This window comes from Bos indicus x Bos taurus, chromosome 2 (assembly GCF_003369695.1).
Source record: "Bos indicus x Bos taurus breed Angus x Brahman F1 hybrid chromosome 2, Bos_hybrid_MaternalHap_v2.0, whole genome shotgun sequence".
Classification (NCBI taxonomy): domain Eukaryota; kingdom Metazoa; phylum Chordata; class Mammalia; order Artiodactyla; family Bovidae; genus Bos; species Bos indicus x Bos taurus.
In genome coordinates, this window is record NC_040077.1 from 133425629 (window position 1) to 133452488 (window position 26860).

Sequence of the window (26860 nt, forward strand, 5' to 3'; positions counted from 1 at the left end):
TTACATTGATCGTAATCTGCAAGGAAGTAGACCGATTTGTCCAAGCGCTCTGCCTTAGGAAGCTGGGTGGCTCCGCTCCAGGTCGGGAGTGGAGGGCGGCTGCGTCCCTACCAGGAGGCTAAAGCCAGGCTGCAGCCCCCTAGGTGAGGCAGGGGGCCGGCCACGACGAGGCCCTCTGCAAGGTGGAAGAGTCTGGCAGCCCCCCGCCAAGGGCAGCGAGAGCCTCCGGGTAGGGCCTCCAGCGACACCTGACCCGTAGACCCCGGTCCTTCCGCCCCGCCTCACACGTGCCCCATCCCCGCTCTCTCATTGGCTGCTTCTGCCCCTCTAATCCCGGCCTAAGCAGGTTGCAACTTGACCGCCCCTCTGATTGGTCTGGGAGCTCTCATGGCTCACTGTGATTGGTGGATGGAGCTCACGCCCTCCTGCCCCCGGCCCCCGACGGAGGGCGACTGGGTCATACCATACAGGAAGAAAGGGGGAAACGCGTACGCTTCGGGGCTTCGCTCTTGGGCTGCTTTGCCTTGCGTCACATGATAGTGTCCTTCGTCAGGCCCTCGGGGTAGAATTCTTCTACTAGCAGGAGGCAAACAGAGGCGTTTAGGCCGGACCCGACTTGGAGGGCGGCCGAGGCGGCAGCCCCCCCCCCCTCAGCCCGCCGAGATGGTGCGCTCCAGGCGAGGCGGTGCCCTCTGGTGGCTCCAAGCCGGGACGGTCCAGCGAGAGGCCGCGCGGGGATCCCGGGATGCTGCTGCGTTCGGCCGCGCTCTGCCGCGCCCTACTGGCCCGCCGCGGGAGGGCGGCCGGGTGAGTGAGCGCCGGGCAGGCCAAGGGGCGCCTGCTGGCCCCGGGGCCCCGGGAGTCTCTGGGCGACCCCCGTCCCCGCCCCCGACCCCGACCCCGAACCGGGCTCCGCCCCCGACCCCGAACCGGGCTCCGCCCCCGACCCCGAACCGGGCTCCGCCCCCGACCCCGAACTGGGCTCCCTCCGCGCCGGACCCCCGAACCGGGCTCCACCCCCGGCCCCGCACCGGGCTCGACCCTCGTCCCCGAACCGGGCTCCCTCCGCGCCGGACCCCCGAACCGGGCTCTCTCCGGGCCGGACCCCCTAACCGGGCTCCACCCCCGCCCCCGAACCGGGCTCCCTCCGGGCCGGACCCCCTCCGGGTTTCCCAGAGGCTCCTCTCCGCCGGGGGTCGCTTCCTCTGATGCCGCCCGACACCCACCTCCTGCGATGTGCCCATCTCCCAAAGGTCTTTTATAGCTAAGGGGTCCTGCCCACCGGCGGGTGGGGTGGGGTGGTTCGGTGCCCTCTTGGCTCCCCCACGCTGAGAAAGGAGCCACTTGATCACCTCGTCTTTCTCCGGTGGATAAAGACATTTGCCCACCGCCAGAGTACAGCCTCCTCCTCTGAGGGCACCTCTTTTTTTCTTTTTTTAAAAGCACATTTCGTTTCTCTCCTCCCCACCCTTGGTTTCACATTCAGGACCCTCCCTGGGGTTCCCTCTCTCCTCTGGACTGGCATTTCTGTTTCTCTCTTTTCTCCTTCCCCTTTTTTCAAGTCAAGTGTTGGTCGGAGAAGGCAATGGCAACCCACTCCGGTACTCTTGCCTGGAAAATCCTGTGGACGGAGGAGCCTTGTAGGCTGCAGTCCATGGGGTCGCTAGGAGTCCGACTCGACTGAGCGACTTCACTTTCACTTTTCACTTTCATGCATTGGAGAAGGAAATGGTAGCCCACTCCAGTATTTTTGCCTGGAGAATCCCAGGGACGGGGGGGCCTGGTGGGCTGCTGGCTATGGGGTCGCATAGAGTCCGACACGACTGAAGCGACTTAGCAGCAGCAGCAGCAGTTGGTCAGAAAAATGGACTCCTTTCTTCTGATAGGTGGAGTAATATTTGTGGAGTACGTGTGACATGCCAAGCCTGAGTTGCACACTTGGCCTACGTGCCTTATTGTGACGATCTGTAAGTTACGACACATGAAGTGCTTTGGAGCGTGCCTGGCATGGAGGCAGTGCCTGTTGCTGTTGATCATGATCGTCACTGTCACCCGGGTCTAAACTTCACCGGCGGATAGCTGGTATTCCGAAATTCAGACGAAGAAACTGAGGTGTAGTAGTCCGAGTGGAGCTGCCCTGCAAACCCAGATTTGCAGACCCCTCCAGTGTGGAGTGGGATTCCTGGACCTTCGCCCTCTCAGTGACACCTGTCCTCAGAGCCCTCTTCTGCACCCCCTGGGCTTGGTGGAGGAGGCGGGCTGGACACAGATCCTGCCCCAGAGGGGCTCACGGTTGGGTGAGCTGCGCTTCTACGGACCCATGTGTCCACCTCCCTCTCAGAGTGGGCAGCTCTGGCCCCAGTTTGGGCTTTGTTTGCCTAACCCCTAGGACCGATCAGTTACGTCTCCCCTGCTCAGCTGTACCTGTCCCGAGTTAATCAGTGTCCCGGAGGAACGGGACGGGGTGCCCTGGGCGCGGATGCGTTTCAATGCAGCTGTGTGTGCTCTGTGGTGGTGGCTGGGGGAATAGGGAAGAGGACAAGGACGAGGACTCTTTTTCCAAACTGTGGTTGGGGGCCCTGCTCGCTGCATCCTCAGCGCGGCCTCATCTGCAGGCCTTTCCCTGCATTCTGAGACCACCCCTCTCAGACGCTGATGGAAGCCACATAGGTCCACGTGTTTACTGAGTATCTCTGTGCTGTGCTAAACGCTGTAGGGAGGGGCACCCAGGATGGGAGCCTCCCAAGAGTTTTCAGTTTAATGGAAGAAAGCCTTAGACATAAAAAAAAAAACAAAAAACCTAAAAAGCCCTCTAATGTCTGGTATAAAAACACCTCTATTCTGGGGGAGATGGGGGCTGGGGCGGGGTGGGTGGGTTGGATGGAAAGCTCATAACAGCAGTAGTTATCAAGCAATCAAGTACCATAGGCCTGGCCCTGTGCAGATAAGCCCTGTATTATTACCGTTTTTACTGATGGGAAACTTATCTGCCTGTTAAAAATGTTGAGACTAAGGGCTACCCTAGTGGCTCAGCAGTTAAAGAATCTGCCTGCCAAAACAGGAGATGTGGGTTCCATCCCTTGGTGGGGAAGATCCCCTGGAGGAGGACATGGCAACCCACTCTAGTGTTCTTGCCCCGGAAATCCCAGGGACGGAAGAGCCTGGTGGGCTTACAGTCCACGGGGGTCGCAAAGAGTTGGACATGACTTAGCAACTAAACAACAGCAATAAAATTACCCTCTGTCTGACTCCAGGCTCATGCCTCCTGAGTGGAGAAAAAGCATTTTGCAACCAGATCTGCTGGCTCAGGTTACCTCTTTGGATATAGCAGCTGGCTTGATGCCCCAAGACAGGGTTTCCAACCTCAGCAGTATTAACGTTTGAGTCTGATAATCCTTTGTTGTGCGGGCTGCCTGTGTGCTGTAGAATGTTTAGCAGAATCCCTGGCGTCTACTCCCTAGATGCTATAGCACCCCCAGTCATGACAACAAGAAAAGTCTCTAGACATCGCCAAGTGTCACCTGAGGGGCACAGTCGCTCCTGGTTGAGAACCACGGTTCTAGAATAGTTTTGGTGTTTGGCCACTTGTTTAATTATTTGACAGAAAGGAAATGACAGTCCACTCCAGGACTGTTGCCTGGAAAATCCCATGGACGGAGGAGCCTGGTAGGCTACAGCCCATGGGGTCGCAGAGTCGGACACGACTGAGCGACTTCGCTTTCTTTCTTTCTTAGCGTATACCTGTGGCATGCCGTGTCTGCATTTATGGAGAAGCAGTTTTAGAACGTTTTTAGTGATAACTCTCGGTGTCCTATACGTGAAATTCTAGTGCTGACAAAAACCGTCTCTTGGGAACCTGGGGTGGGTGATGTTCTGTAGTGTTTCCCTTTTTGCCTGGAGTGCCCGGAATCTCAAAAGTGTTAAACATACTTTTCTTTTTTTAAGTGATTTGTTCAGTCGCCTAGTCATGTCCGACTCTTTGCAACCCCATGGACTGCAGCATGCCAGGCTTCCCTGTCCTTTGCTGTCTCCTGGACATCAGACTCACCTGCATTGAGTCGGTGACGCCATCCAACCATCTTGTCCTCTGTTGCCACCTCCTCCTGCCTTCAGTCTTTCCCAGTGTCAGGGTGTTTTCCAGTGTGTCAGCTCCTCGAATCAGGCAGCCAAGTACTGGAGCTTGAGCTTCAGCATCAGTCCTTCCAATGAATATTCAGGACTGATTTCCTTTAGGATGGACTGGTTTGATCTCCTTGCTGTCCAAGGGACTTCTGAAGTGTTGGTCAGTTATTCTCGTTATTTTACAATATTTATTTATCGGGCTGCGTCAGGTCTGAGTTGTGTCGCGTGGGGTCTTTCATCGCAGCTCACGGACTCTCTAGGTGCCGTGTGCTGGCGTAGTTGCTCTGTGGCGTGTGGGGTCTTAGTTTCCTGACCAGGCATTGAACCTTTGACCCCTAGATTGCAAGGCAGATTCTTAACCACTGGACCACCAGGGAAGTCCCTAAACACACTCTTGACTGTGGGTTTTCTTTTATTTAATTAGTATGAGTCCACTGTACAAAGTACAGATAAAGCAAGAAAAGCTGATGAAGGTAATCTGGCAGCTCGCCACACAGAGGCGACCACGCTGTTACTTTGACGACTAGCCTTTTCGTGGCCCAGGAATACATATGCTTTAGAAAAACAACATAAAAATGGGCTCCTCTGCAGATGCTTTTTTGTAGCTTGCCTCCCTTATATGTCCCCAGGTCCTAGAACTGTGACTGGCACCTGGTCAGCCCTCAGCAAACATTTGGTGAATGAAAGAATGATCAGGTGATTCCTTCCTTGTCAACAGAAACTTATCACAACCAGTCTGGGAGACGATCACAATGAACAGCTGGCCTTTACGGATGGGCCAGCGATGGTCACTCAGGGCTACCATTTACCTTTTATGCGGATGATTTCATTTAGCTCCTCAGCAACCTGTGATGTAGGTGTTAGGCGTTGTCACTCAGTCATGTCCAACTCTTTTGTCCAACTCTTTGTGGCCCCATGGACTGTAGCCCGCCAGGCTCCTCTGCCTCTGGGGATGCTCCAGGCAAGAATACTGCAGTGGGTTGCCATGACCCCCACCAGGGGATTTTCCCAACCCAGGAATTGAACCCAGGTCTCCCGAATTGGCAGGCAGGTTCTTTACTGACTGAGCCACCAGGGAAGCCCCATGATGTACGTGTTACTGTCCCCATCTCACAGACTAAACAACTGAGGCCTGTGCAGTTAAGGAAAACTTGTCCAAGGTGTTAAGCTGGTGAACGCCAGCGCTCCCAACTGACTGCCTTTCTCTCTTTCATTAGCTTTGTCATGGGCGTCCTCTGCAACATCTTTGTTTTTTGTTTTTTTTTCTGAATGTTTTGTTTCTGGTTTTGGCTGTGCTGGGTGTTCGTTTGGGACTCTGGCTTTCCTAGTTGTGGTACTCAGGCTTGGTTGCCCTCTGCCATGTGGGATCTTAGTTCCCTGACCAGGGATGGAACCCAGGTCTGCTGAATTAGAAGGCAAGTTCCTAACCACTGGACCACTAGGGAGGTCTTTGCAAATTCTCTTTGGAAAGAGCCAAGGTACATATTTCTACTTGTATATACATTTGATAAATAAAAGAATTAAACTGGGCACCTAGGAACCTTAGAGTAAGTGCCGGGGTCCAGCCCCGGTGGATCCAGGGAATTCGAAGCGGGACGGCGTCGGCGAGGATCAGGAAACAATTGCTTAATTAAGCGTTAATTAAGGATATAAAGAGTGGTTAAATAAGGATAACTCAGTGAGGAAATTCAGTGGAGAAAAGAGGCTGAATAATTCAGCCAGAAGATGAGAGAAAGAACGACATGGGGAGACCAAGTTTCGGTGAACAAGGCCCGCACTTTATTTTTCAAAGTAGTTTTTATACCTTAAATTATGCATAGAGGATAATGGGGGAAGGGGTAGAGTCATGCAGTAAGCCAGGCTTTCTTCCTGCAGACTTATCATATGCAAAAGTTTAGGTGATTTGCATCATCTTCTGGCCCAGAGGCATGTTAACATTTTAAGACCCTTTCTTCAGAAAACTTATTTTTCTCTAAAGGTGATTAGTCAGGCGCCACCCTCCAAAAGCATTAGATAAAGTTGCATTCCTATAGGGCAAAGGTGTGGTGGGCTATAACAAGAAAAAGAATTAACTCAAGGGTCCAAGGTTACATACATTAAAGCTACTACTTACACCAATTATATTAATCAATACACTGCCAGGGACACAGCAGGTAAGGGATAAGGAAACCTAGCAGCAAACATTAGCCCAACAAGTGAAAATCCCTTCACCAATACAATTTCTAATCAGTCTTTTAACTGCTCAAAGGAATCTGTGTTTAGACAGTTTAAGCACTCTGGTCATGCCCAGGAACTTTATTAACTGGAGCTGTAAGTTAACTCTTTTTTTCAGAGAGAGGTGGTAGGGGACAGCCCCCCGTAAAGTCAGAGGTGTAAGTGAGAGCACAAAGCAGAAAGTAGGCAGACTCTGGTTTGGGGGGTAGATGCTCGAGAATTTCCAGGGGGACTCCTGAGGCTCGATCCTGCCTTTGCGTATGCCGAGCCTCCTTCCTCATGACCTTTGCCACGGGCGGAGTTCCTCACGCTGGCCCTGGCAATACTCATCCCTTATATACTCTCGTATCAGGCCTCACTGGGTGCCGCGGTCCAGCGGTGACTCGAGCCTGGCCCTCCGACGTTAGGGGGCTCGTGGGCTGGAGTTCGCCTGCAGGAATCCTGGTGCCTTTGGCTGCCAATCAGCCTCTCCGCCTGCCTAGTCTTCCTAACTTCAAAACCACCTACGGCTTGTCCCAGCCGCCTGATGCTGTGCCGGCCAGGAGCCTGGTACGTCCCTTCGTTCCCTGGCCATGCTCTGCCCTTTGGTTTCTCAAGCAGTGCCCAGGTCGGTGCTTCCTGCCTGAGTGTCCTCCTCCGGTGAACCTGTGCTCACTCAGCGCTTGGTGGGCCTGCTGTCCTTGGGCCCAGTGCCCTGCCTGTGAAACGGGAGTGATCCTATCCACAGCCGCCCAGTGCCCTGCCTGTGAAACGGGAGTGATCCTATCCACAGCCGTGCCGCACCAGGCTCAAAGGGTGTGAGTTTGAGCAAACTCCGGAAGACAGTGAAGGACAGGGAAGTCTGGCGTGCTGCAGCCCGTGGGGTCGCAAAGAGTTGGATGTGACTTAGCAATTGAGCAGCAACAAGAAAGCCCGAGGATTAGAGAGGAAGTGACAGATGGCTTGCGGGGGGCCTGGGACCCAGTGTGTTTTCTGTGAATAAATTGAGTAAAGGAATAAGTAGAACCTCCAGTGATTGGAATACTTGGTTCTAAACTTGTGAAGATCCCCACTCAGGCCGCAGTCAGCACCGGCACTCAGACCTGGGGGGACCCGGCTTCTGGTGCCCTGCAGCTGGCTCGGCACACAGCTGGTGCTCAACAGTTGCTGTTGGAGTGGCCCAGCGACAGGCCGGGGTGGGTCCTGGCTCCACCTGTTAGCTGCTGTGTGGCCCTGGGCGGGTTCCTTGACCTCCCTGTGCTGTCTCTTGTCCTCATGTAGAAAAGAAAGATTAATAGGAGCTACCTTGAAAATTGTCCTAGAGAGTAAATGAATTCGTGTGCTAAACCCACTTTGAAGAGTGGCCAGCACTGGGACCTTCCTGGTTGGGGAACTAAGATCCTACATGCTGCATGGCACAGCCGAAAACAGAGCTGAGATGGCAGGGCTGGTAGGCACCTTAGGTCACTCCCACCTCGGGGCGGCCTCTTTCCTGAAGGGAGAAGAGAGGAGGAACCCGTCCCATCAGCTGGCCGAGGGTCTCCACCTTGTTGTCGTCGTTTACTCACTCAGTCCTGTCTGACTCTTTTGTGACCCCGTGGACTGCAGCCCGCCAGGCTCCTCAGTCCATGGGATTCTCCAGGCCAGAATAATCGAGTGGGTTGCCATGTCCTCCTCCAGGGGATCTTCCCAACCCAGGGATCAAACCCAGGTCTCCCGCATTGCAGGCAGATTCTTTACCGTCTGAGCCACCAGGGAAGCCCAAGAGTACTGGAGTGGGTGATCTTCCCAACCCAGGAATCAAACCTGCATTGCAGGTGGAGGGTTCTTTACCACTGAGCCACCAGGGAAGCCCTCTAGGCGCTTCTGCCAGAGCGCATCTCCCAGGCCGCATGCTGTCACTCCGAGAGCTGTGACCACGAGCCGTTACTCTCTGAACCTCAGCTTCCTCCCCCAACCCTGTCCATCAAATGGATGTAGTAATAGTTTGCAGGGTGACGTATCTGTAGGGTGATCACTTAGCACCACACGAGGCATGCCATAAATGCTTCAGAAAAGTTCCTTGAAGTTTTCCAGGGCAGCTTATCCTGAGCTTCAGGCACGGCTCTGCACTTTCTCTCAGCTTTCCTCCACCCCCAGCCCCTTATCTCAGTGATTAGGAGGATTGGTCTTATCAGGTCTCAGATAACAGCTGAAAAGCCCAGAAGCTGAAGGAAGGAAGGGCGAATTCCTTTCCAGTCCTCTGCTTGGCCTTGGCTGCCCCCACTCCAGCTCCTGGGGACCTGCCTCCAGGAGTCCGGTCCTGGGGGCCTGGTGTCCAGCTGTGTGCTGTTTTCAGGGTGTTCCTTGGATGCTCGCTGCAGTGTAGGAACACAGACAGTCCGCGTTGTGTGATGAGGGGTGTCGTCTGTGAGGTGATCTGATAGGGGCCCCATCCAGGCTGGGCAAGGCTAGTATCCCCTGCAGAGGGGGTGAGGGAAGGGGCGGGAAGGCCAGAATGTCAGGATTGCTGCTGACAGGGTGGGAGGTGGGGTGGGGATGGGAAACGAGCCTGGAGGCCTCAGTGGGGATTCGGATTCTTTATTGCAGAAGAAACAAGAAGCCACTGGGTAGTTTTGAGCTGAGCACTTACTTACCCTTTATCTCTCTGTGTTGATGACGTTTTCATGTTGCTGCTGCTGCTAAGTCGCTTCAGTCGTGTCCGATTCTGTGTGACCCCATAGACGGCAGCCCGCTAGGCTCCCCGATCCCTGGGATTCTCCAGGCAAGAACACTGGAGTGGGTTGCCATTTCCTCCTCCAATGCATGAAAGTGAGAAGTGAAAGTGAAGTCGCTCAGTCGTATCCAACCCTCAGCGACCCCATGGACTGCAGCCTTCCAGGCTCCTCCACCCATGGGATTTTCCAGGCAGGAGTACTGGAGTGGGGCGCCATTGCCTTCTCTGATTTTCATGTTAAAACTATGGAAACTGGTAGCTGCTACCTTTTCAGCTCCTGCCCTGGGTGGGACAGGGGCTGGTTGGGCTTCCGTGGTGGCTCAGCTGGTAAAGAATCCGCCTGCAGTGCAGGAGACCTGGGTTTGATCCCTGGGTTGGGAAGATCCCTTGGACAAGGGAAAGGCTACGCACTCCAGTATTCTTGCCTGGAGAATACTATGGGCTGTGTAGTCCCTGGGGTCGCAAAGAGTCGGGCACAGGGAGCAACCTTGGCTTTCACAGCCGTTTTCACCTTGTGAGCTCCTGCTCTGGGTGGGCCATGGGGCTTTGTTCCAGGGGTTTCAAGAGGAGCTTGGAGTCAGTGGAGCTGGAGTGGCTATTGCAGTCGTGAAGGTGGAAGCCTATGGTGCCTTGGACCAGGGTGGAGGCCTGGGGTGGCCTGGGTGGAGGCCTGGGGTGACCTGGGTGGAGGCCTGGGGTGGCCTGGGAGCCCAGGCGCCTCCGCTTCCCGCCAGTTTTCCCCTTTGTACACTTCAGAGCTCAGCATTCCCCGCTGCAGGAGATGTTTCGGTCTTGCAGCCTTTTTAGCTCAGATCCTAAAAGGATGGGTGAGTCATCCCATGCAGAGGGTGGGTCAGGGTAGCTGGGGTCTCAGACTCAGGCGGTGAAGTCACCAGGTGAGAAGCGGCACCCCAGGTGGTTAGGGGAAACTGAGTCAAATCCCGACTCTGCCTTATGTTTCTTTCCTGAAGCGGGAGGGCTGAGAGCTGCTCTAAGATGGTCGGGATGGACTCGCCTTTGCATCCCAGAGCCAGGCACCTGCCAGGTGTGATGAACACGTGGGTGGGTGAGACCTTTGACCTCATCTGAGCTATCTCTGCATTCTTGCCTTGTGGGAAAGGTGTATGCTGACGGCATGAATGAGTGAGTAAGTGAGGAACACAGTCTTGCCTGGAAGGGCCTTGCAGATCCTCATAAAAGCCCCAGCTCCTACAAGTGCTTCATTCTGCCTTCCCCTGAGCCAGTGGAAGGGTGCTCGTGTTATCCCTAAGGGCCCGTGAGCCAAGGGGAAAAAAAAAAGGCTTGTCAGGCATTCCTAGATTATTTTTGGCTCTTAGTTGACTCAGGCTCTGAGGCTGATCTTTGAACTAATGTCTGGTCCCTCTGTTACATTCAGACAGATGGACAGTCCAGTGGACAGTGGGGCCAGGGCCTGGACACTTTCCAAACAGCCAGCCAGCCACGTAGGCATGTGATCCTGAGGTCACAGTGGCCCTCTGCCCTGGGGAAGACTTGCCCCGCTTCTGATGTGGCCTGGGGTGGGAGAGCGGGGAGGGAACCATGCTGGTAGCCCGGGTGGGACCCAGGGCTACATTTATTCCAGCAGTGTTTGCTGAGCCCCTGGACGCCTTGGGAGGGTCTGGGAACCAGTTTGCCTTAGAAAGCCTGGCCTGGTGGAGTAAGCATTCTGGAAGACCTTTGCAGTTTCTTAGGAAAACCTAAGAGCAAGACGAGTGAGCAAGGCTTGTCATCCTCACAGTGACCCTGCAGGGAGCATGGGTCCCCCGTTCTTCGGATGAGGAAACAGAGGCCTGCGGCGTTTTTACAGTGCAGTGTGGGAATGCAGTGAGGTCTCCAGCAGGTGGGGGGTTCGCCCAAGATGTCTGCTTCCGGTGGAGCCTGTGCTTTTCGCACCGGCCAGGCCCTGGGCTCCAGAGAGGGCTTGGGCTGCCCACCTCCTGGCGCCCGGTCCAGCGTGCGGCGGCGCTCTCCTGGCTTGAGGGGGACAAGGTGGTGGCTGAGTCACTGCTACTGCTGAGTGCCCGGTGGCTCAACTGGTGAAGAATCCACCTGCAGTGCAGGAGACCCCAGTTCCATTCCTGGGTCGGGAAGATCCCCTGGAGGAGGGAAAGGCTACCCACTCCAGTATTCTGGCCTGGAGAATCCCATGGACAGAGGAGCCTGGTGGGCTACAGTCCACGGGGTCACAAAGAGTCAGACACAGCTGATAGACTAACACACACACACTGCTACTCGGGCCCAGAGAGAGGCATCTGGAACCTTCCAGATGGTGGAGGGTGGGGAAGGGGGAAGACAGTGCCCTCCTCTTTCCTGCCAGGATGTTGAGGCCTGTGGCTGCTGGAGTTTTCCGGCCTCTGCAGTCTTCCCCACCATAGCAGTGGATTTTCCTTCGTTGCGCAGACCTGAAGCTCTGCACCGGTCTCTCTTCAGATCTGTAGGGCGACCCCAGGAGATGCAGGTCCCCCTGTGACACTGAGGGACCTGTGACACCAGGCCGCACAGCTCACCAGAGGCCCAGCTGGCCCCGCGTTGCGTTTCTTCCTATGTTGGGGCAGGGTGGGGCCTGAGGAATGCTCGCTTCCTTGGGTGTGGTGGGTGCAGCTGGGGCTCACGGGGAGGAGAGGGAGGAGAAAGCCCCAGAGCTCATGGGCGGGTGGGGGTGGGGTCCTAGGAGACCGGCCCTCCCCCCACCCCCCCAACCTCCACTGCACAGGCCCCCTCTTGCTGTTCCTGACTTGTCCTCCCTGCTCTGGGCCTTTGCTCTTCCCCCTGCCTGGAACACTCTTCCCAGCTCTTCTCAGACCTCCTGCAGGTGGCCGGCAGAGGTCACCTCCTCCGTGAGGCCCTCCCTGACCACCCCAGCTGAAGTAGCCCCGCCCTCCTCCCTCCTTAGTTATGTTCTTGTCCTTTCAGTCTTGGGCTTCCCTGGTGGCTCAGACTGTAAAGAATCTGCCCACCACGCAGGAGACCTGGGTTTGATCCCCACCCAGGGGATCAAGATCCCCTGGAGAAGGGCATGGTGACCCCCTCCAGTATTCTTGCCTGGAGAATCCCGTGGACAGAGGAGCCTGGCGGGCTGCAGTCCACGGGGTCACAAGAGTCGGACGTGACTGAGCGACCGACACTCGCTTTTTCAGTCACAGTTGTGTTTCTTCTTTTTTTTAATTTTTATTCTTACTTTGGCTGCACCCCGAGGCGGCACGTGGAGTCTTGGTTCTCCAAGCCCGGACTGAAGCCGCGCCCTCTGCCGTGGGAGCTTAGAGTCTTAGCCACTGGGCCTCCAGGGAAGCCCGAGTGTTCCCTTCTTGCCCGGGTCCCGCACTGGAGGCCGGCTGCGTGCAGTCACAGGGTCACTGTCTCGGTCACTGCTGTCCCTCCAGATGAGCAAGCTGCCTTGCAGCCTGGTGGGGTCAGCGGTGATCTGCGCATACAGCCTGGTGTGATGTCCTTCCTTTAGGCCTCCAGGCCGGGTGTCTGAGCCCAGAGCCCTTCTCGGTGAGAAAGGTAAAAAAGTGCCCGACATTCACAGCCAGACTGTTTGGTTCTCTCGTGCGTAAGCCCTCAGCCTCAGACGCCCTCCCCAGGGGCTGTGATGAGGTGGGCGGGCCAGGCTGCTTCAGACTGCCCAGCAGAGGTCTCTGTGCCCCCCACCCCCGATACCAGGCAGCGCCCGCTTGCCCAGGGAGGAGCTGCTGCCTCTCACCCCACCATGGAATTGCCGCACTTGCTGACCAGAGCCAGCCCCCGCGTCCTTATCCCTCCCCAAATCAGCTGCCGTCACCCCGGTCCTGAAACGGGCTCCCCCTCACACCCCACCCCCGGAGGCCTGCAGACCCTGCGGTCCCTGCGGTGTGCGTGACCGGGAACCAACTGGTCCACCTGCAGGCGTGTTCCTCCCAGGCTCTGCCCATGGGGCGTTGACCGGAGGGAGATAGAGCTGGGTTTTTCTGGACTTGAATCTAGGTTTCTCTTGATCTTGGCCTTGAACGAGTCCCCTTCCATTTAGGACCTAAATCACCGTATTTCTGTCGCAGGCCGCCGGTGAGGCCCTTCCGGCGCCACCATGGTTTTATCAAAGCTGATGCTCCCTGTGTGTCCTCGAGGGCCTTTGTCATCGCTCTTGCCCTCATTTACAGCTGGGGAAACTGAGGCCTGGAGGGGAAGGCCTACTGCTGAGGTTCCTCCAGCGCTGGAATGACGGACTCTTTTTGGAAAATTTTAAGGCTGCATTTATTAACAAGTGTTTTCATTTAAGTGTGTGTTATTTTGTATAACGTTTTATATATGTATTTTATATATATATTTTTCATCTAAGTATGTTATATAAAATGGTATTTTTTATATACCATTTTCACCAATATAAGATTATATATACCCATTTTTTAATATTCTCTTCCATTATGATTTACCAGAGATTACTAAATGTAGTTTCCCATGCTGCATAGTAAGACCTTGTTTATCCATTGTATATGTAATAGCTTGGACTTACCTGGTGGCTCAGTGGTAGAGAATCCTCCTGCCTCTGCAGGAGATGCTAGGTCAATCCCTGGGTGGGGAAGATCCCCTGGAGGAGGAAATGGCACCCCACTCCAGTATTCTTGTCTGGAAAACTCCATGGCTAGAGGAGGCTGGTGGGCTGCGGTCCACAGGGTCACAAAGAGTCGGACACGACTGGATGACTGAGCACGCACACGTGGCAGCTTCCATCTGCTGACCCGGCTCCCTCTTCAGCCCTCCCCCAGCCCCCTGTCCCAGTCCATGAAGGGGGTGACCGACCCACCCTGGGGCCCCCAAACACATTAGGGATGGCACCACTGGTGGTCACCGATCAGTGAGGCCATGGGGTCAAGAGTGAATAGGGTCCCCAGAACAAGGAGTCCTTGGCATTCAGTCCCCAGGAATCAGACCCTGAACGCCCACAGCAGCCCTTCCTGTGGCTGTGAGCCGAGCTCAGGGCACCCCTCCGAGTTCACGGCCCTCCCCTTGGGCGTTCTTGCCCACCCGGAACTCACGTCCTTGTGCCAAGGAGCTCTCAGCTGGTTCCCATCCGGATGAGACTGAGCTGTGGTATGTGCTGACTTTGCTACTTAGAGAAAGGAGTAACTTGGGTCTGTTTGGGAGAAAGTCCACCTTGTGGGGAAGTGGAGATTAAGCCTGCTTTATGTGAAAAACACCCAGGCATGGTTCTGTACCTGTGAATTCCAACTTCAAGCAACCGTGTGAGTCTCTGTGGTGATTCTCATTTAGGAGATGGAGACATAGGCTCGGAGGAGGCAGGTCAGGTGTCTGAGGACTCACAGTAGCAGGACCTGGGCTTGAACTTTGGTTTTGGACTCCAAGGCCGGTTCTCATCCCCCAGTTCTATAATGGGTTTGCATTTCAAGGTTCTGGGCAGCCCAGGTCCCCCTGAAGGTGACGGGGTGCCGGGGCTGGCGCTGCTGACCTGCGCGCCTCTGTTCCCCGCCAGGCTGTGTCGGAAGTACATCTCCTCCCTCCAGGTGGCCAACGAGCCCGTGCTGGCGTTCACGCAGGGCAGTCCTGAGCGAGATGCGCTGCAGAAGGTAATGGGGACAGTGAGGGGCCCCAGTAGTGCCTGGAGGGCTTGGTGGAGACAGCCTTCAGCAGCTCCCACGAGACCTGTCTGCGCCCGCAGCCACCCACCCCCTCGTGCCCCTGCCCCCAGCCCTGGGAGCACCCGGGAATCGGCAGAGCCGTGTGCTGGGGACGGGGGTACCTGGGAGCAGCAGGGTGGCCACCTGGGCCTCTTTGGGGTCCCAGGTCAGGGGTCATGAGTCTGCAGATAGTTTGTGCTTGGAAACATCCTCCGGGGAATCCCCTGGACTGTGGTTAGGACGTGCTTTCACTGCTGAAGGTGGGGTTCCGTCCCTGGTTGGGTAAGATCCCACCAGCCACACGGCACAGCCAAAAGAGTTTCTCCCCTTAATACGAGGGTTTTAAAATTGTGAGATTTCACGTAAATTTCAGACCCAGTTTTTAAAATCTCCTCTCTAATGGGACAAGCTGGCAACACCGGCCTTGGCTTGTCGCAGGCCAGGAGATAACGGGGCGGGGCCGATTGGGAGGACATGTCTCTGCCCCCTGACCCCCCTCCCTTCTCTCCGGGGCTGCTTTGCAGACCCTGCCTCGGGGTTTTGGTGGGCAGCAGGAGGGAAGGAAGGGCTCGCATGGCCTCTTGTCCTCTCCCCAGGCCCTGAAGGAGCTGAAGGGCCGGACGGAGGCCATCCCATGCGTGGTGGGGGACGAGGAGGTCTGGACCTCGGATGTGCGGTACCAGGCGTCGGTAAGTCCAGCGGGCCTTGGGGCTTGGCCGCTCTCTGGAATCCCAGGGCACATAAACACGCTCTTCGGGGGTTCTGCCTCCACAGGGGCTTCGAGTCCACCGCGGGCTTTTGAATTCCGAGGACCGGTGGAAAACTTCCAAAGGCAACCTTGGGGGACGCTCATAAAAGGTGCCGGCATCACGCCTGCCATGGGGAGGTTAGAAACAGCAAGTGCCCCCAGCTTCGCCTTCGCTTTACAAAGCTGACCCCCTAACCACCTAGAGAGCAGGAAGCAAGGGCACAGTCAGAATCAAAGCAGATCCTGCCCTTCACAGGCACACACTACGCTATATACTCTCTACACAAAGACACACACTGCTCTCTACACAACAGACACACACTGCTCTATACACAACACACTCTCTACACAACAGACACGCTGCTCTTTACACAACAGGCACACGCTACTCTCTACAACAGGCATACGCTACTATATATACAACAGGTAAGCAACAAGGATTCACCGTATCACACGGAACAATATTCAGCGTCTTGTAATACACTGTAATGGAAAATAATCTGAAAATGTATATGTATATTCAGTTACGTATACATATATATTTAACTGAATCACTGTGCTATACACCTGAAACAGTATACTTGAATAAAAGAGAAGATATTCTTCCAAAGAAAGGCAGTCACCAAAGCCCTGCTGTGTTTTGGGAACCAGTGGTCTAAGTGACCATGAGCTCAGCAGAGGTGAGCTCTCTGGGCGTGGCAAGTGGCGCTTCCTTCTGGAAGGCCTCCTGGTGGAGCCTCGGCTCCATCCACAGACACAGCTGTGAGGCCCTGGCCCCTTTGCGCAAACTTCTGCAGTCCCTGCCACTCCCCTGGAGGCTGGAAGAGCAGGAGGTTAGCCACCCATTTTACAGATCGGGAAAGGCTCCGAGGCGTCAGTGGCCCCCCTGGGGTGGCACAGTTAGACATGGAACAGGGATGAGGGATCCAGGTTCCCCGGAACCATAGTCCCTTGATTTGACTCACTTTTTATTAAAAACTTTTGGCCATGCCTGTACATTATGCAGGATCTTATTTCCCCGACCAGGGATCGAGCCCATGTCCCCTGCAGTGGAAGCAGAGAGTCTTATCCAGTGGGCTGCCGTCGGAACCCCTTGATTTCGATTCATGTGAATCCATTCACACCCTGACTGTTTCTAAAGGGGCTTTAGAAGCAGCGTGCTAATTAACATACGGCAGCAAGATAGTCTTCTTGCTCTGACCTGATGGCCACAACGTTGTGAAGCCTTGGGCCCTTGCTGGAGATGGCCACAAACTTACTTTTAGGCCTCCTGGTTTGTAGGGGAGAGGAGACCACATCACTGACCCTAGCCAGAATGTTCCTGAGATACATCCCACCTGTGTAGTTGGAGGAACGCAGCCATTCCTGGGGCTGGGCCTGGAGAGAAAGTTCTTGTGGAGGAGTCAGAAGGACGCAGTGATGTGACAAGCAGCGTCCCCACGAGCATCCTCATCTCCCACACAGATGTTCCGTGGGGCTGCTTCTCGCCCACTGGCGTCTGGGTACGATATCAAAGCCCATCGCCCGAGGATGCCCACAGGTCACCCTGCAGGCCCCACGTCCACTGCTGGGCTGGGCTTTCCATCTGGAGCTCCTGCTGCAAGTCAGCCACTGGGAGCTTCATCTCCGAAACCTAAAGACGGGGCCATTTCATGTATAAATCCAAACATCCAGCTTCTGTTGGGAGAAGGAAGGTGTGGCCACACGAGCGGCCCCCCCGTGAGCCCCTGTGCGGGTCCGGCCGCCAGCGCCCCGGTCCCTACAGCCCCAGCCCTCTCCGCTCAGCTCTCTCTCCTCTCTGGGCCGTGCAGGCCTCTCGGAGCCCCGGCCGGAGCCGGAGCGCGTCTGCATATCCCTCCAGCACCCTCCTTCAGCCTTCCTCTCAGCGGGGATTTTGCTAGAAATGGGGCCGCGACAGACAGCCTGTTCTCCCTAACAAGTCCCTGGGCTTGATGGTTAAGAAATAGCATCTGCACTTGTGCCCTCAGCTGTCCGTCTGTTCAAGGGCGAGAGTGACACCCTGGTGGCAGCTGGGATCTTGCCCAGGATTCACGGCTGAATGGAGGTCTGCATCCACCTAAGGGTGAACCCTGGGTCGACTTCAACTGCAGGCAGAGGCCCCATTCCAGTCTTTTTATCCCTTGTCACGGCAGGGACAGTTGTAGCCCAGAAAGGCTTAGAGCAAACAGCCAGCTTGGCTACGCGCAGAAGTGGAATGTGTGTTTGTGTGAGCGCACGTGTGTCTGCGTTCTGATGTCAGGGCTGTACGTGGGGTTTCCAGCTTTGTGCGGCGCAACCAGTTGCAAAGTAAGTGCCACGGCGCGTAAATGAAGCGATTTACTCCTTGGCATTATTAGCGAGAAACCTGTTTAAAGTTGGAAGACAATTTCCAAAAGGGTGACTTTAGCTCTTTCTAGCAGGGGTGGGGGGGGGTACTTATGGGGCTTCCCTGATGGCTCAGATTCGGTAAAGAATCTGCCTGCAGGGCAAGAGACCCAGGTTCGATCCCTAGGTCGGGAAGATCCCCTGGGGAAGAGAACGGCTGCCCACTCCAGGATTCTTGGGTGGAGAACTCCACGGACAGAGGAGCCTGGTGGGCTACAGTCCATGGGGTCACAAAGAATCAGGAGGTACTTACAAATCATGATAATAAAACCCATTCATCCATCCAAGTGCCCTCAGCCCCACACCCAGGGGGGCTGGCTGCCGGGACACAGATGAACACAGTAGATGGCTCTGTCCTCACAGAGCCGACCTTGGGGAGAATGAGGTTGGGTACGTGTCAGCAGAGAGACAAACGAAAGATTTCCAGATGTGAGAGGAGCTGTGGAAAGCGCAGGTGAGGGCTGGGGATGTGAAGGCCACTTACGGTGGGGTGGTCCACGGGCCTCTGAGGTGGCATCTGAGTTGAACCGCGGGGATGAGATGGGCTGGGGACTCACTGCCAGCTGAGGGGTCACAGGTGCAGAGTCAGGAGGAGGCTGGGGGAGCTGCAGAGCAGGGAGGAAGCTGGTGGGGTCGGAGCATTCGGTGCGATTCTTGTTGGCTGTGGTTCAGAGCCTCTTCCAAGAGCCTGGGGAACGAACCATTGGAGAGGGTGAAGGAGGGTGAGAAAAAGCCCATGGCTCATTAGAATGCTTCCTGATTTTAGGCTGGTGGAGGGGTTAAGAGTGTGGGCTTGGCAGAAGTGAGTTCAGACAGAGATGTTTGGAGGGCCAGGTGCCCATGGGCAGCTGGGGAGCTGGGATGGGAAGGTGGGTAGGGGGCTATGATGAGGAGTCTGCAGCAGGTCGGTGTCCAGGGAGGCCAGGGAAGGTCTTGTGTAGGACCCCACAGGAACACTTGGAACAAAGCCCTGAGGATTCCACACGAGGCTCAGTGGGCATCCAAGGGGCGTGTGTGTGGGGGGTGGTCTGCCCAAATCTATGAGCTCCTCATTTGCCCCCACGCAACTCCTGGGGATTGGAGCGGGGAGAGCGAGCGTGTGGAGGACTCTGGCCTGGCAGCAAGCTCTGAGCCCGGTTCCGTCCCCACCCGCCCGGGGAGGGCTCCTCCCTCGTGGACAGCAGCCTCACCCTGCTCTCTCCTTGCAGCCCTTCAACCATGGACACAAGGTGGCCAAGTTTTGCTACGCAGACAAGGTGAGTCCCTGGCGGCCTGCCTGGTGAGTTGACCTCTGCTGCCGTGGGGGTGGAGGTCAGTTACGGCCTCCCTCTCGGGCCATGGTTGGGGTAGGAGGGCTGGCACTGAGGGTGTCCCTGGGCAGGTGTCTTTGGCCAGGCCAGGTGTGCCAGGGCTCACGTGGGCCTAATGAGAGCTGCCTGGGCCAGGGCTGGGGTATGCCATGATTGGGGGAGGGGATTCTGGAAGGCTGAGCCTGGGAAACGGGAGGCATCGCGGAGAGAAAGGGGCAGAGACCTGGCATCAGGGAAGGCCAGCGAGGGCGCGGGGTCGAGGCACTGGCGTCACGTGCCGATGAGGGCGGTTGGCAGCTGGGATGCCAGCAGGGGCCTGTCTCTGGCTGCAGCTCTGGCCCGACAAGGACAAGGTCAGGTCCTGACCTCATGGGCTGCAGGCCCCGAACCGCGGGTTTGGGAGTACCAGGCTCCGGGAGCTGGGGGAGGCCACGAGGGGAAATGGAGCGAGTCCTTGGCATGGGACCCACTGGTAGGCGCCTTGGGTTCCTCCTGACTGGAGGGGGCAGGCTCCGAGCCTGGGGCAGCCCAGCTGGCTGTGGGACCCAGCATATGCCACTGTCAGGGGGAGGGAGATAGGGGTCCTCCCTGGGTGGATAGTGATCTCTCCGGATCGCTCCTCTTGCTCCCTTGCTGCCGTGGGAGGAAGCCCCCAACCTCTCCCTCTTCATCAGGCCCTGCTCCACAGAGCCATCGGGGCCGCCTTGGCTGCCAGGAAGGAGTGGGACCTGAAGCCTGTGGCGGACCGGGCGCAGGTCTTCCTGAAGGCAGCCGACCTGCTGAGCGGGCCACGCAGGGCCGAAGTCCTGGCCAAGACCATGGTGGGGCAGGTGAGGCACCCGCGGGGCTGTGGGGGCTGTGGGGGTCGCACCTCGTCCAGTTCGGCAGACATCGCTGCATGGGTCACCAGGACCCACCAGGCCTAGGAAAGAGGACAGTTCAGTTTAGTTCAGGCGCTCAGTCGTGTCCAACTCTTTGCGACCCCGTGGACTGCAGCACGCCAGGCCTCCCTGTCCATCATCAACTCCTGGAGCTTGCTCAGAACTCATGTCCATTGAGTCAGTGATGCCATCCAACCATCTCATCCTCTGTCGTCCCCTTTTCCTGCCTTCAATCTTTCCCAGCATCAGGGTCTTTTCCAGTGAGTCAGTTCTTTGCATCAGGTGTCCAGAGTATTGGAGTTTCAGCTTCAGCATCAGTCCTTCCAATGAACACCCAGGACTGATCTCCTTTGGGATGGACTGCTTGGATCTCCTTGCAGTCCAAGGGACTCAAGAGTCTTCTCCAACACCACAGTTCAAAGGCATCAATTCTTCAGCGCTCAGCTTTATTTATGGTCCAACTCTCACATCCATACATGACCACTGGAAAAGCCATAGCCTTGACAGACCCATATATATTACAGGCCAGGTGACTTGGACTACGCTTGCATGCCCTCCTCTGTAAGCAGCCCCTCGTGTCCATCTGTCCCTGCCCTGGGCTAGGCCCTCGTGCTTTGCCTGGACTGACAGTGGCCGCACACAGCCCTCCAGGCTCTCTCAGGCCCCTGCAGGCCTCACAGCGGTCTCTGTGACACCCCCCGCAGGTCACTCCAGGCATATGAACCACCGAGCTCTCGCTGTCTGGCTGCAAGTCATGTCCCAAGTCCTGAGCCCGGCCCCCACGGCCCTTCCATCCCCACCTCTGTCCAGCTGGCTAGCTGCTGTGCCCTTTCCTGCCAGACCATCCCACCCACGACATCACCAGTCTGGACCTAGCCAGGCTCCTGGACACCACAGACATCCCGACCCCAGTCTCTGGCCTAGGTCCCCCGGCTAGAATGCTCCCTGTCCTCTCTGCCCTGTGAACTTTTTTTTTTAGTTGGCTGTGCTGGGTCTTGTTGCCGCACGGGCTTTTTCTCCAGTTGCAGAGATCAGGGGCTACTCTCTCATTGTGGGATGCAGGCTTCCCATTGCAGTGGCTTCTCTTGTTCTGCACAGGCTCGGGGCCATGGGCTCAGTGGTTGGGGCGCCTGGGCTCCAGAGCACAGGCTCAGTCATCGTGGCTCACGGGCTTAGTTGCTCCGAGGCATGTGGGATCTTCCGGGACCAGGGCTCGAACCCGTGTCTCCTGCATTGGCAGGCGGATTCTTTATCACTGAGCCGCCAAGGAATACTCCCCTACTTTGTGAACTCTTTAACTGTCAAGGTCTAGCCCAGGCACACCCGCTCTGTGAGACTTCTAGGACCTCACCAGTCCACAAGGACTGGGCTCCACCTTTGTGCCCCTCGCGACATGCTGCTCCTTCCTTGGTTACAGCTCAGGCCGCATCGGGGTGTGATGATGACCTCATATGTGTTTGCTGCGTCTTTACAAGCTTTTTTGGGCTTAGCAATCACGTTAGTGTTTTCTGTCTTTCTTTCTGGGTCTTGCTCTGTGTCTGCGTGGAGTCACGGAAGCTCCTGATAAGCGCTTTTGTAGTGAGTGCTTATTGAGCTGGCAGGTAGCACTTGGAGCACAGAGTGCGGGGAAGGAGCAGAGGGAGAGGGTTCATTTCACAATAAGGATCTTGGCTCCGCCCACGGCTCAGGCTGCGCCCACAGCCCTGCCAGGTCGCCAGCCTGTAGCGAGAGCGCCCTCTGCTGCACAGAGCTGCTACAACACCCCCACCACCAGCCCAGTGTCTCCCGATAGAGCCGAGCCCCCTCGGGTGGACGTTGGGTCTCTAGAGGGTCCCAGGTGAGCCATGCCTGGGCAGGAAGAGGCACACACACTCCAGGACCAAAGGAAGATGCCTGTTTATTTGACCTAAGACTCAGCAGCTCGTAGGAAGTACGGTGGCCGCGCGGAAAGTGGGCAGGCGCAGAGAGGCAGACAGGAGCAGTTTCCCTTCCCCGGCGGGGCGTCCGGGGCAGGGCAAGCAGCCACCAGCGACCGCGTGTGCAGCGAGGGTGTGCCAGATCCTGGAGAGCCCGACTCCGGCCGCCCAGAGGCCTTTCCCCACGGCTGATGTTTGCAGTCCTCAGGTCCCCTGGTTCTTTCTCCCAAACACACATGCGCATCAAGTGACTGCGGGCACAGGGTCCAGGGTCGGGAGAGGGCTCTCCGGAGGCAGGTCCTCCACTGCTGACCCTGGGGCCCTCCCGCCTGGCAGGGGAAGACAGTGATCCAGGCGGAGATCGACGCTGCGGCTGAACTCATCGACTTCTTCCGCTTCAATGCCAAGTTCGCCGTGGAGCTGGAAGGCGAGCAGCCCCTCAGCGTGCCGCCCAGCACCAACAGCATGCTGTACCGGGGGCTGGAGGTACCGCCGGGGGGTGGCGTGGGCGGGGAGCCGCCGGAAGCCCTGGGCCTGGCCTCACCGCCTCTTCTTCCCCAGGGCTTCGTGGCGGCCATCTCCCCCTTCAACTTCACTGCGATCGGCGGCAACCTGGCAGGGGCTCCGGCCTTGATGGTGAGATGTGGACAGCGGACTGGGGGGTGGCAGGACCGAGTCATCGCTTCCCCCTCAACAGTCAGGAGGCCACGTCGAAGCCCTGGGGCCCCGCCCTTGTGGGGAGAGGCACAAAACGTGGAGGCAGCTGGCCGCCTGGAGAGGCTTCTAGGGTCGGAGGCTGATCTGGGTCCCCGTTGCCCCACTCTCCCTGGGTGGCCCCAGGCCAGCCCCTGCCCTCCTCTGAGGCCGTTTCCTCATCTGCAAGATAGAAATAACAGAAAAGCTTACGTTACAGGGTTGGGAAGAGCAAGTGAGACCGTGTTTTGACTCGTCTTAACAGCAGGCAGGTCTGGCCCAGTGCAGGATTAGTGTTACGCAGGGGCTGCTAACGATAATTACAGCTCACCTCTGAATGCTTGCTCTGTGCCCGGGGACTTATTCGTCAGGGCTGCACGGCTAATAGATGATGAAACAGGTAGAGGTTTGGGCTTGGTTTGTCTCAGTGGTCTTGAAGTCAGAGGGCTCCACTGCCGTGGTCAGGATGAAGGTGGCTGTGAGCTCCCTTGAGTTGGTGGGGGAGCTCTCTCACCACCTTGGGGGGCCTGGGTCACCCAGGGAGCAGCAGGAGGGCTGAGCGGTCGGGGCGGCCGGGTGATCTGGGAGGTGCTCGTGCACGGGCCCGTCTTCGTGCGTCTGTGCTCAGACAAACGTGCACACACCCAGCACCCACGTGCCCTCCTCCAGAACACGTGCAGACAGAGGCCTGTGCGTGCTGTCCCAACCTCACCCCGTGGGCGCCCGGCAACTTGGAAACACCCAGAACAGACCTGCCTGAAGGGTGCTGGCAGGATCAGTTGGCGCAAACTTCTAGAGGAAGGGAGCCTTGGCCAGAGCGTGGGAGCAGGCAGGGCGTCAGCTCATTCGCAAGGACTTTGAGGGCCCAGTGCCCAGCACCTGGGGGATTGGGGCTGGGTTGGGGACATCCTGGCCTGCACTGGGACCTACCTGGTGGCTGCAGCTGAGGGATGGCTGTACCTTGGGGTAGGGTGGGGGTCGGGGCTGCTGGCCGCCCTTGGCCTTGTGAGTCATCACTGTGCCTCCCGGGCAGGGCAACGTGGTCCTGTGGAAGCCCAGCGACACTGCCATGCTGGCCAGCTATGCTGTCTACCGCATCCTCAGGGAGGCCGGGCTGCCCCCCAACATCATCCAGTTTGTGCCAGCCGATGGGCCCACCTTCGGGGACACTGTCACCAGCTCAGAGCACCTGTGTGGCATCAACTTCACAGGCAGTGTGCCGTAAGTCCCCGAGGAGGGCTGGGCAGGGTAGCCTGGGGATGCTCCCCAGGCCTCCCAACCTCTGTCTGAGAACCGGGGCTGTGACTCAGGGGCCAGGCACTGACTGTGTCCCGCCTCCTCGCTCAGTGGCCCTTGGGTAAGCCCCTTCACCTCTCTGAGCCTGCATATGTGCTGATTCCTACCTTGCAGAGTCGTTGTGAGGGTCAGACTGTTTAGTGGACAGGAAAGAGGGTTACAGGCCAACAGGCCAGGAGCAGCCTACAGGTATTTGGCGACACGGATTTTGATGCCACCTCTGACCCTAGAAAGGACAAAGGGGAGCTTGGAATGAATTGGAGGAGAAGTCAGGAAGGCTTCTTGGAGAAGGTGGCGTCTAAGCAGAGGAGTGGGCCAGGCAGAGGTGGAGGAGAGCAGTCTAGGCGGGAGAATGCACGTGCAGAGGCGTAAGGCTGAGGCTCTTGTGCTCTGGGAGGTGGACGCAGTCCCATGAGGCTGGAGTGGGCAGCTTGGGGTTGAGGGTCAGAGGGTGGGGGCGGCACGTGGTTTGGTCACAGCCGTGTTTTCGTGCACTCAGCTGATGTTCACTGAGCCCTGTGCTTGCTGGGCTCTGCTGACGCCAAAGCTGGGCAGTGAGCGCGGGGAGGGTCAGGTCCTGCCTCTGGGGCTTGTTTTTGTTTTGTGACTCACTGGGTCTTAGCTGAGGCATGTGGGATCTAGTCCCCCTGGCCAGGGATCAAGCCCGGGCCCCCTGCATTGGGAGTGTGGAGTCTCAACCACGGACCATCAGGGAAATGCCTCTGGAGGGATTAGACTTGTGACTGCAGGACCCGTGAAGGTGTTTGGACTTTATCCTGAAGATGGTAGGAGCCGTGGAAGGTTACCTGCAGGACAGTGAGCGCGACAGTGTCAGTCGCTCAGTCGAGTCTGCCTCTTTGCAACCCCTTGGACTGTGGCCCCCCAGGCTCCTTGTCCATGGAACTCTCCAGGCAAGAATGCTGGGGCGGGTCGCCATTTCCTTCTCCAGGGGATCTTCCTGACCCAGGGATGGAACCCAGGCCTCCCACATTGCAAGCAGATTCTTTAGAGGGAGTGGCTGAATCAGTCAGACTTCAGCAAGTACAGTGCTCGCTCTCCAGTTGGGCCTGGCCAGTAGCTCTGTGTTCTTTGACTCCTAATAGAGGTGGACAGCCGTGTACCACCGGGATACTTTCATGTGAAAATCCAAATGGGGCTTCACTTGCGAACCCGGTCCCCCGGGGCCTGCATTTCCGTGTGGCACCACGGGCTGGAGACAGGTGGGTGGTCTCTGGTTCCCCGCCATCCCGACAGGCCCTGCGTCTCCGCATGCCTGGACAACCTCAGCCCCTCTGGGGCCTGCGTGTGCAGCCTCTGACCTAGATAATGGCTCTGGCTGCCCTGAGCACACGTCTCTCACAGCTGGGAGCAGGAGACAGGTTAGGAGGATCTGGAGAGGGAGAGCGACGCCTGAACCCGGGTAGAGAGGTGGGAGCCGGGAGAGATGGGCTGAGGAGGTGGCAGGGAGACTCGATCGCCTGTGTGTGGGGTCGGGGGTCAGTGGGGACATCCAGGCTCGAGGCTGGAGGGGGCATTGTTCACCAAGGTGGGCTCCCCAGACGGCTGGGCACCCGGGAGCCTCGGGAAGGAGATGGACCAGAAGCTGGTCACCGTGAGTTTGAGGTCCCCACGGGTCGTGTGGGCGGAGAGGTCGGGGCCTCTGCTCTGGGTCTCCCAGGTATCCTGGGTTCGCCGCGGTGGCTTCTCGCCCTCTCTGCTGACCTCAGGGTCCCACCCGCCCCGTCCAAGGTTTGCCGGGTGGCGACGGCCGCGTTAGAATTGCTGAGGAGGGCGGTTTTCCAAAAGGCCCTCTCCGCCAGCCACGGGCCCCACGGGTCCCTGCCTATTAGCGGGCGGAGCGGGCCTGGCCCCCATTTGCCATGCTCTGGTGAGCAGCGGGCTCCAAGGTGGGAAAGTCATAAATTAGTATCAGCTACTGTGTCGCCAGCTCCCTGGTGATTAGCATTTTTATTGTTTTGCGGTGCTGAGGTTGGTCACACTTGGAGCCCCGGGAGGAGGCGGGGGCCTGAGCCGCCTCTCCCAGGATGCTCCCTGGTCCCCGGGCCCGGGTGTGAGCTCGAGGTGCTCCTCGCAGACCCTGGTGGTGTGTGTGCCCCGTCAGGCACCCGCGGCGTGCCCGGCACTGTCCTCAGCACTTGACTCACATCAGAGCCATCCCAAGACGGCCCCACCAAGCGAAATTGTTCTTGCCCGATTCCAGATGTGGCATGAACTTGAGGCCCAGAGAGGTGAAGTGTTGGGCACAAGATCACACAGCTGTGTGCACCCGGGTCGGGACAGGAGCCCCCTGGCCTGGGGGCGGGGCCCCTCTCTGCCCTGCCTTGCTGCCAAGCTTCCCCTTGCTGCCTCCTCGTAGGCCCTGCACGCAGCCCATGGCCAGCTGTCACCTCCGCCAGCCTCCAGCGGGCTGCTGACCCTGTACCCCGCCCTCTAGTCGGGTGGGCGGGGAGCAGGCCCCTCACCTGCGCAGGTGCCTGAGCCCGGCGCCCTGATCCCCACTCTGTCCTCTGATTTCAGCACCTTCAAACACCTGTGGAAGCAGGTGGCCCAGAACCTGGACCGGTTCCGAACCTTCCCCCGCCTGGCTGGAGGTAAGGGCCCCCTCCCCAGCCGCGGCCGTTGTGGGAGAGGAGGAGCTGGGGGGCTCTGCAGGGGCGGAGCACTCCAGCCTGGAGCCCCCACCCTGGCAGGCCCGGGGGTTGTTCCGAGAACTTCTGGCTCAGAGCGCGCACTTCTCATCCATTCCTCATGCAGCAAGGGAATTGCTGATTGTGCAGGGGTGCTTTTTGGAGGTGGGGATGCAAGGGTGATGAGAGCCAGAGACCCAGCCGTCACCAGCTTCTGTTCCAGCCATGGGAGGCGGCAGTAAACAGCTGGATAAATGACATCGTCGTGGGGTGAGAAGGGCCGTGGCTCATTAAAGGAGAGCAAAGAGGTGACAGGCAG

At 57.6% G+C, this 26860-nt stretch overlaps 1 protein-coding gene across 1 annotated transcript in view; it reads left to right on the forward strand.

Annotated features, from left to right (window-relative positions):
- The first annotated feature begins 491 nt into the window (after positions 1–491).
- ALDH4A1 (aldehyde dehydrogenase 4 family member A1) overlaps positions 492–26860 on the forward strand; it is a 33518-nt gene continuing 7149 nt past the window's right edge. The window contains exons 1-9 of the mRNA XM_027522118.1: positions 492–807; positions 14520–14613; positions 15261–15353; positions 19006–19053; positions 19782–19937; positions 22241–22390; positions 22466–22540; positions 23631–23818; positions 26432–26505. Of these exons, the coding sequence (XP_027377919.1) occupies positions 746–807; positions 14520–14613; positions 15261–15353; positions 19006–19053; positions 19782–19937; positions 22241–22390; positions 22466–22540; positions 23631–23818; positions 26432–26505 (940 nt within the window). The 5' untranslated portion in view covers positions 492–745. The remainder of the gene's footprint in view (positions 808–14519; positions 14614–15260; positions 15354–19005; positions 19054–19781; positions 19938–22240; positions 22391–22465; positions 22541–23630; positions 23819–26431; positions 26506–26860) is intronic.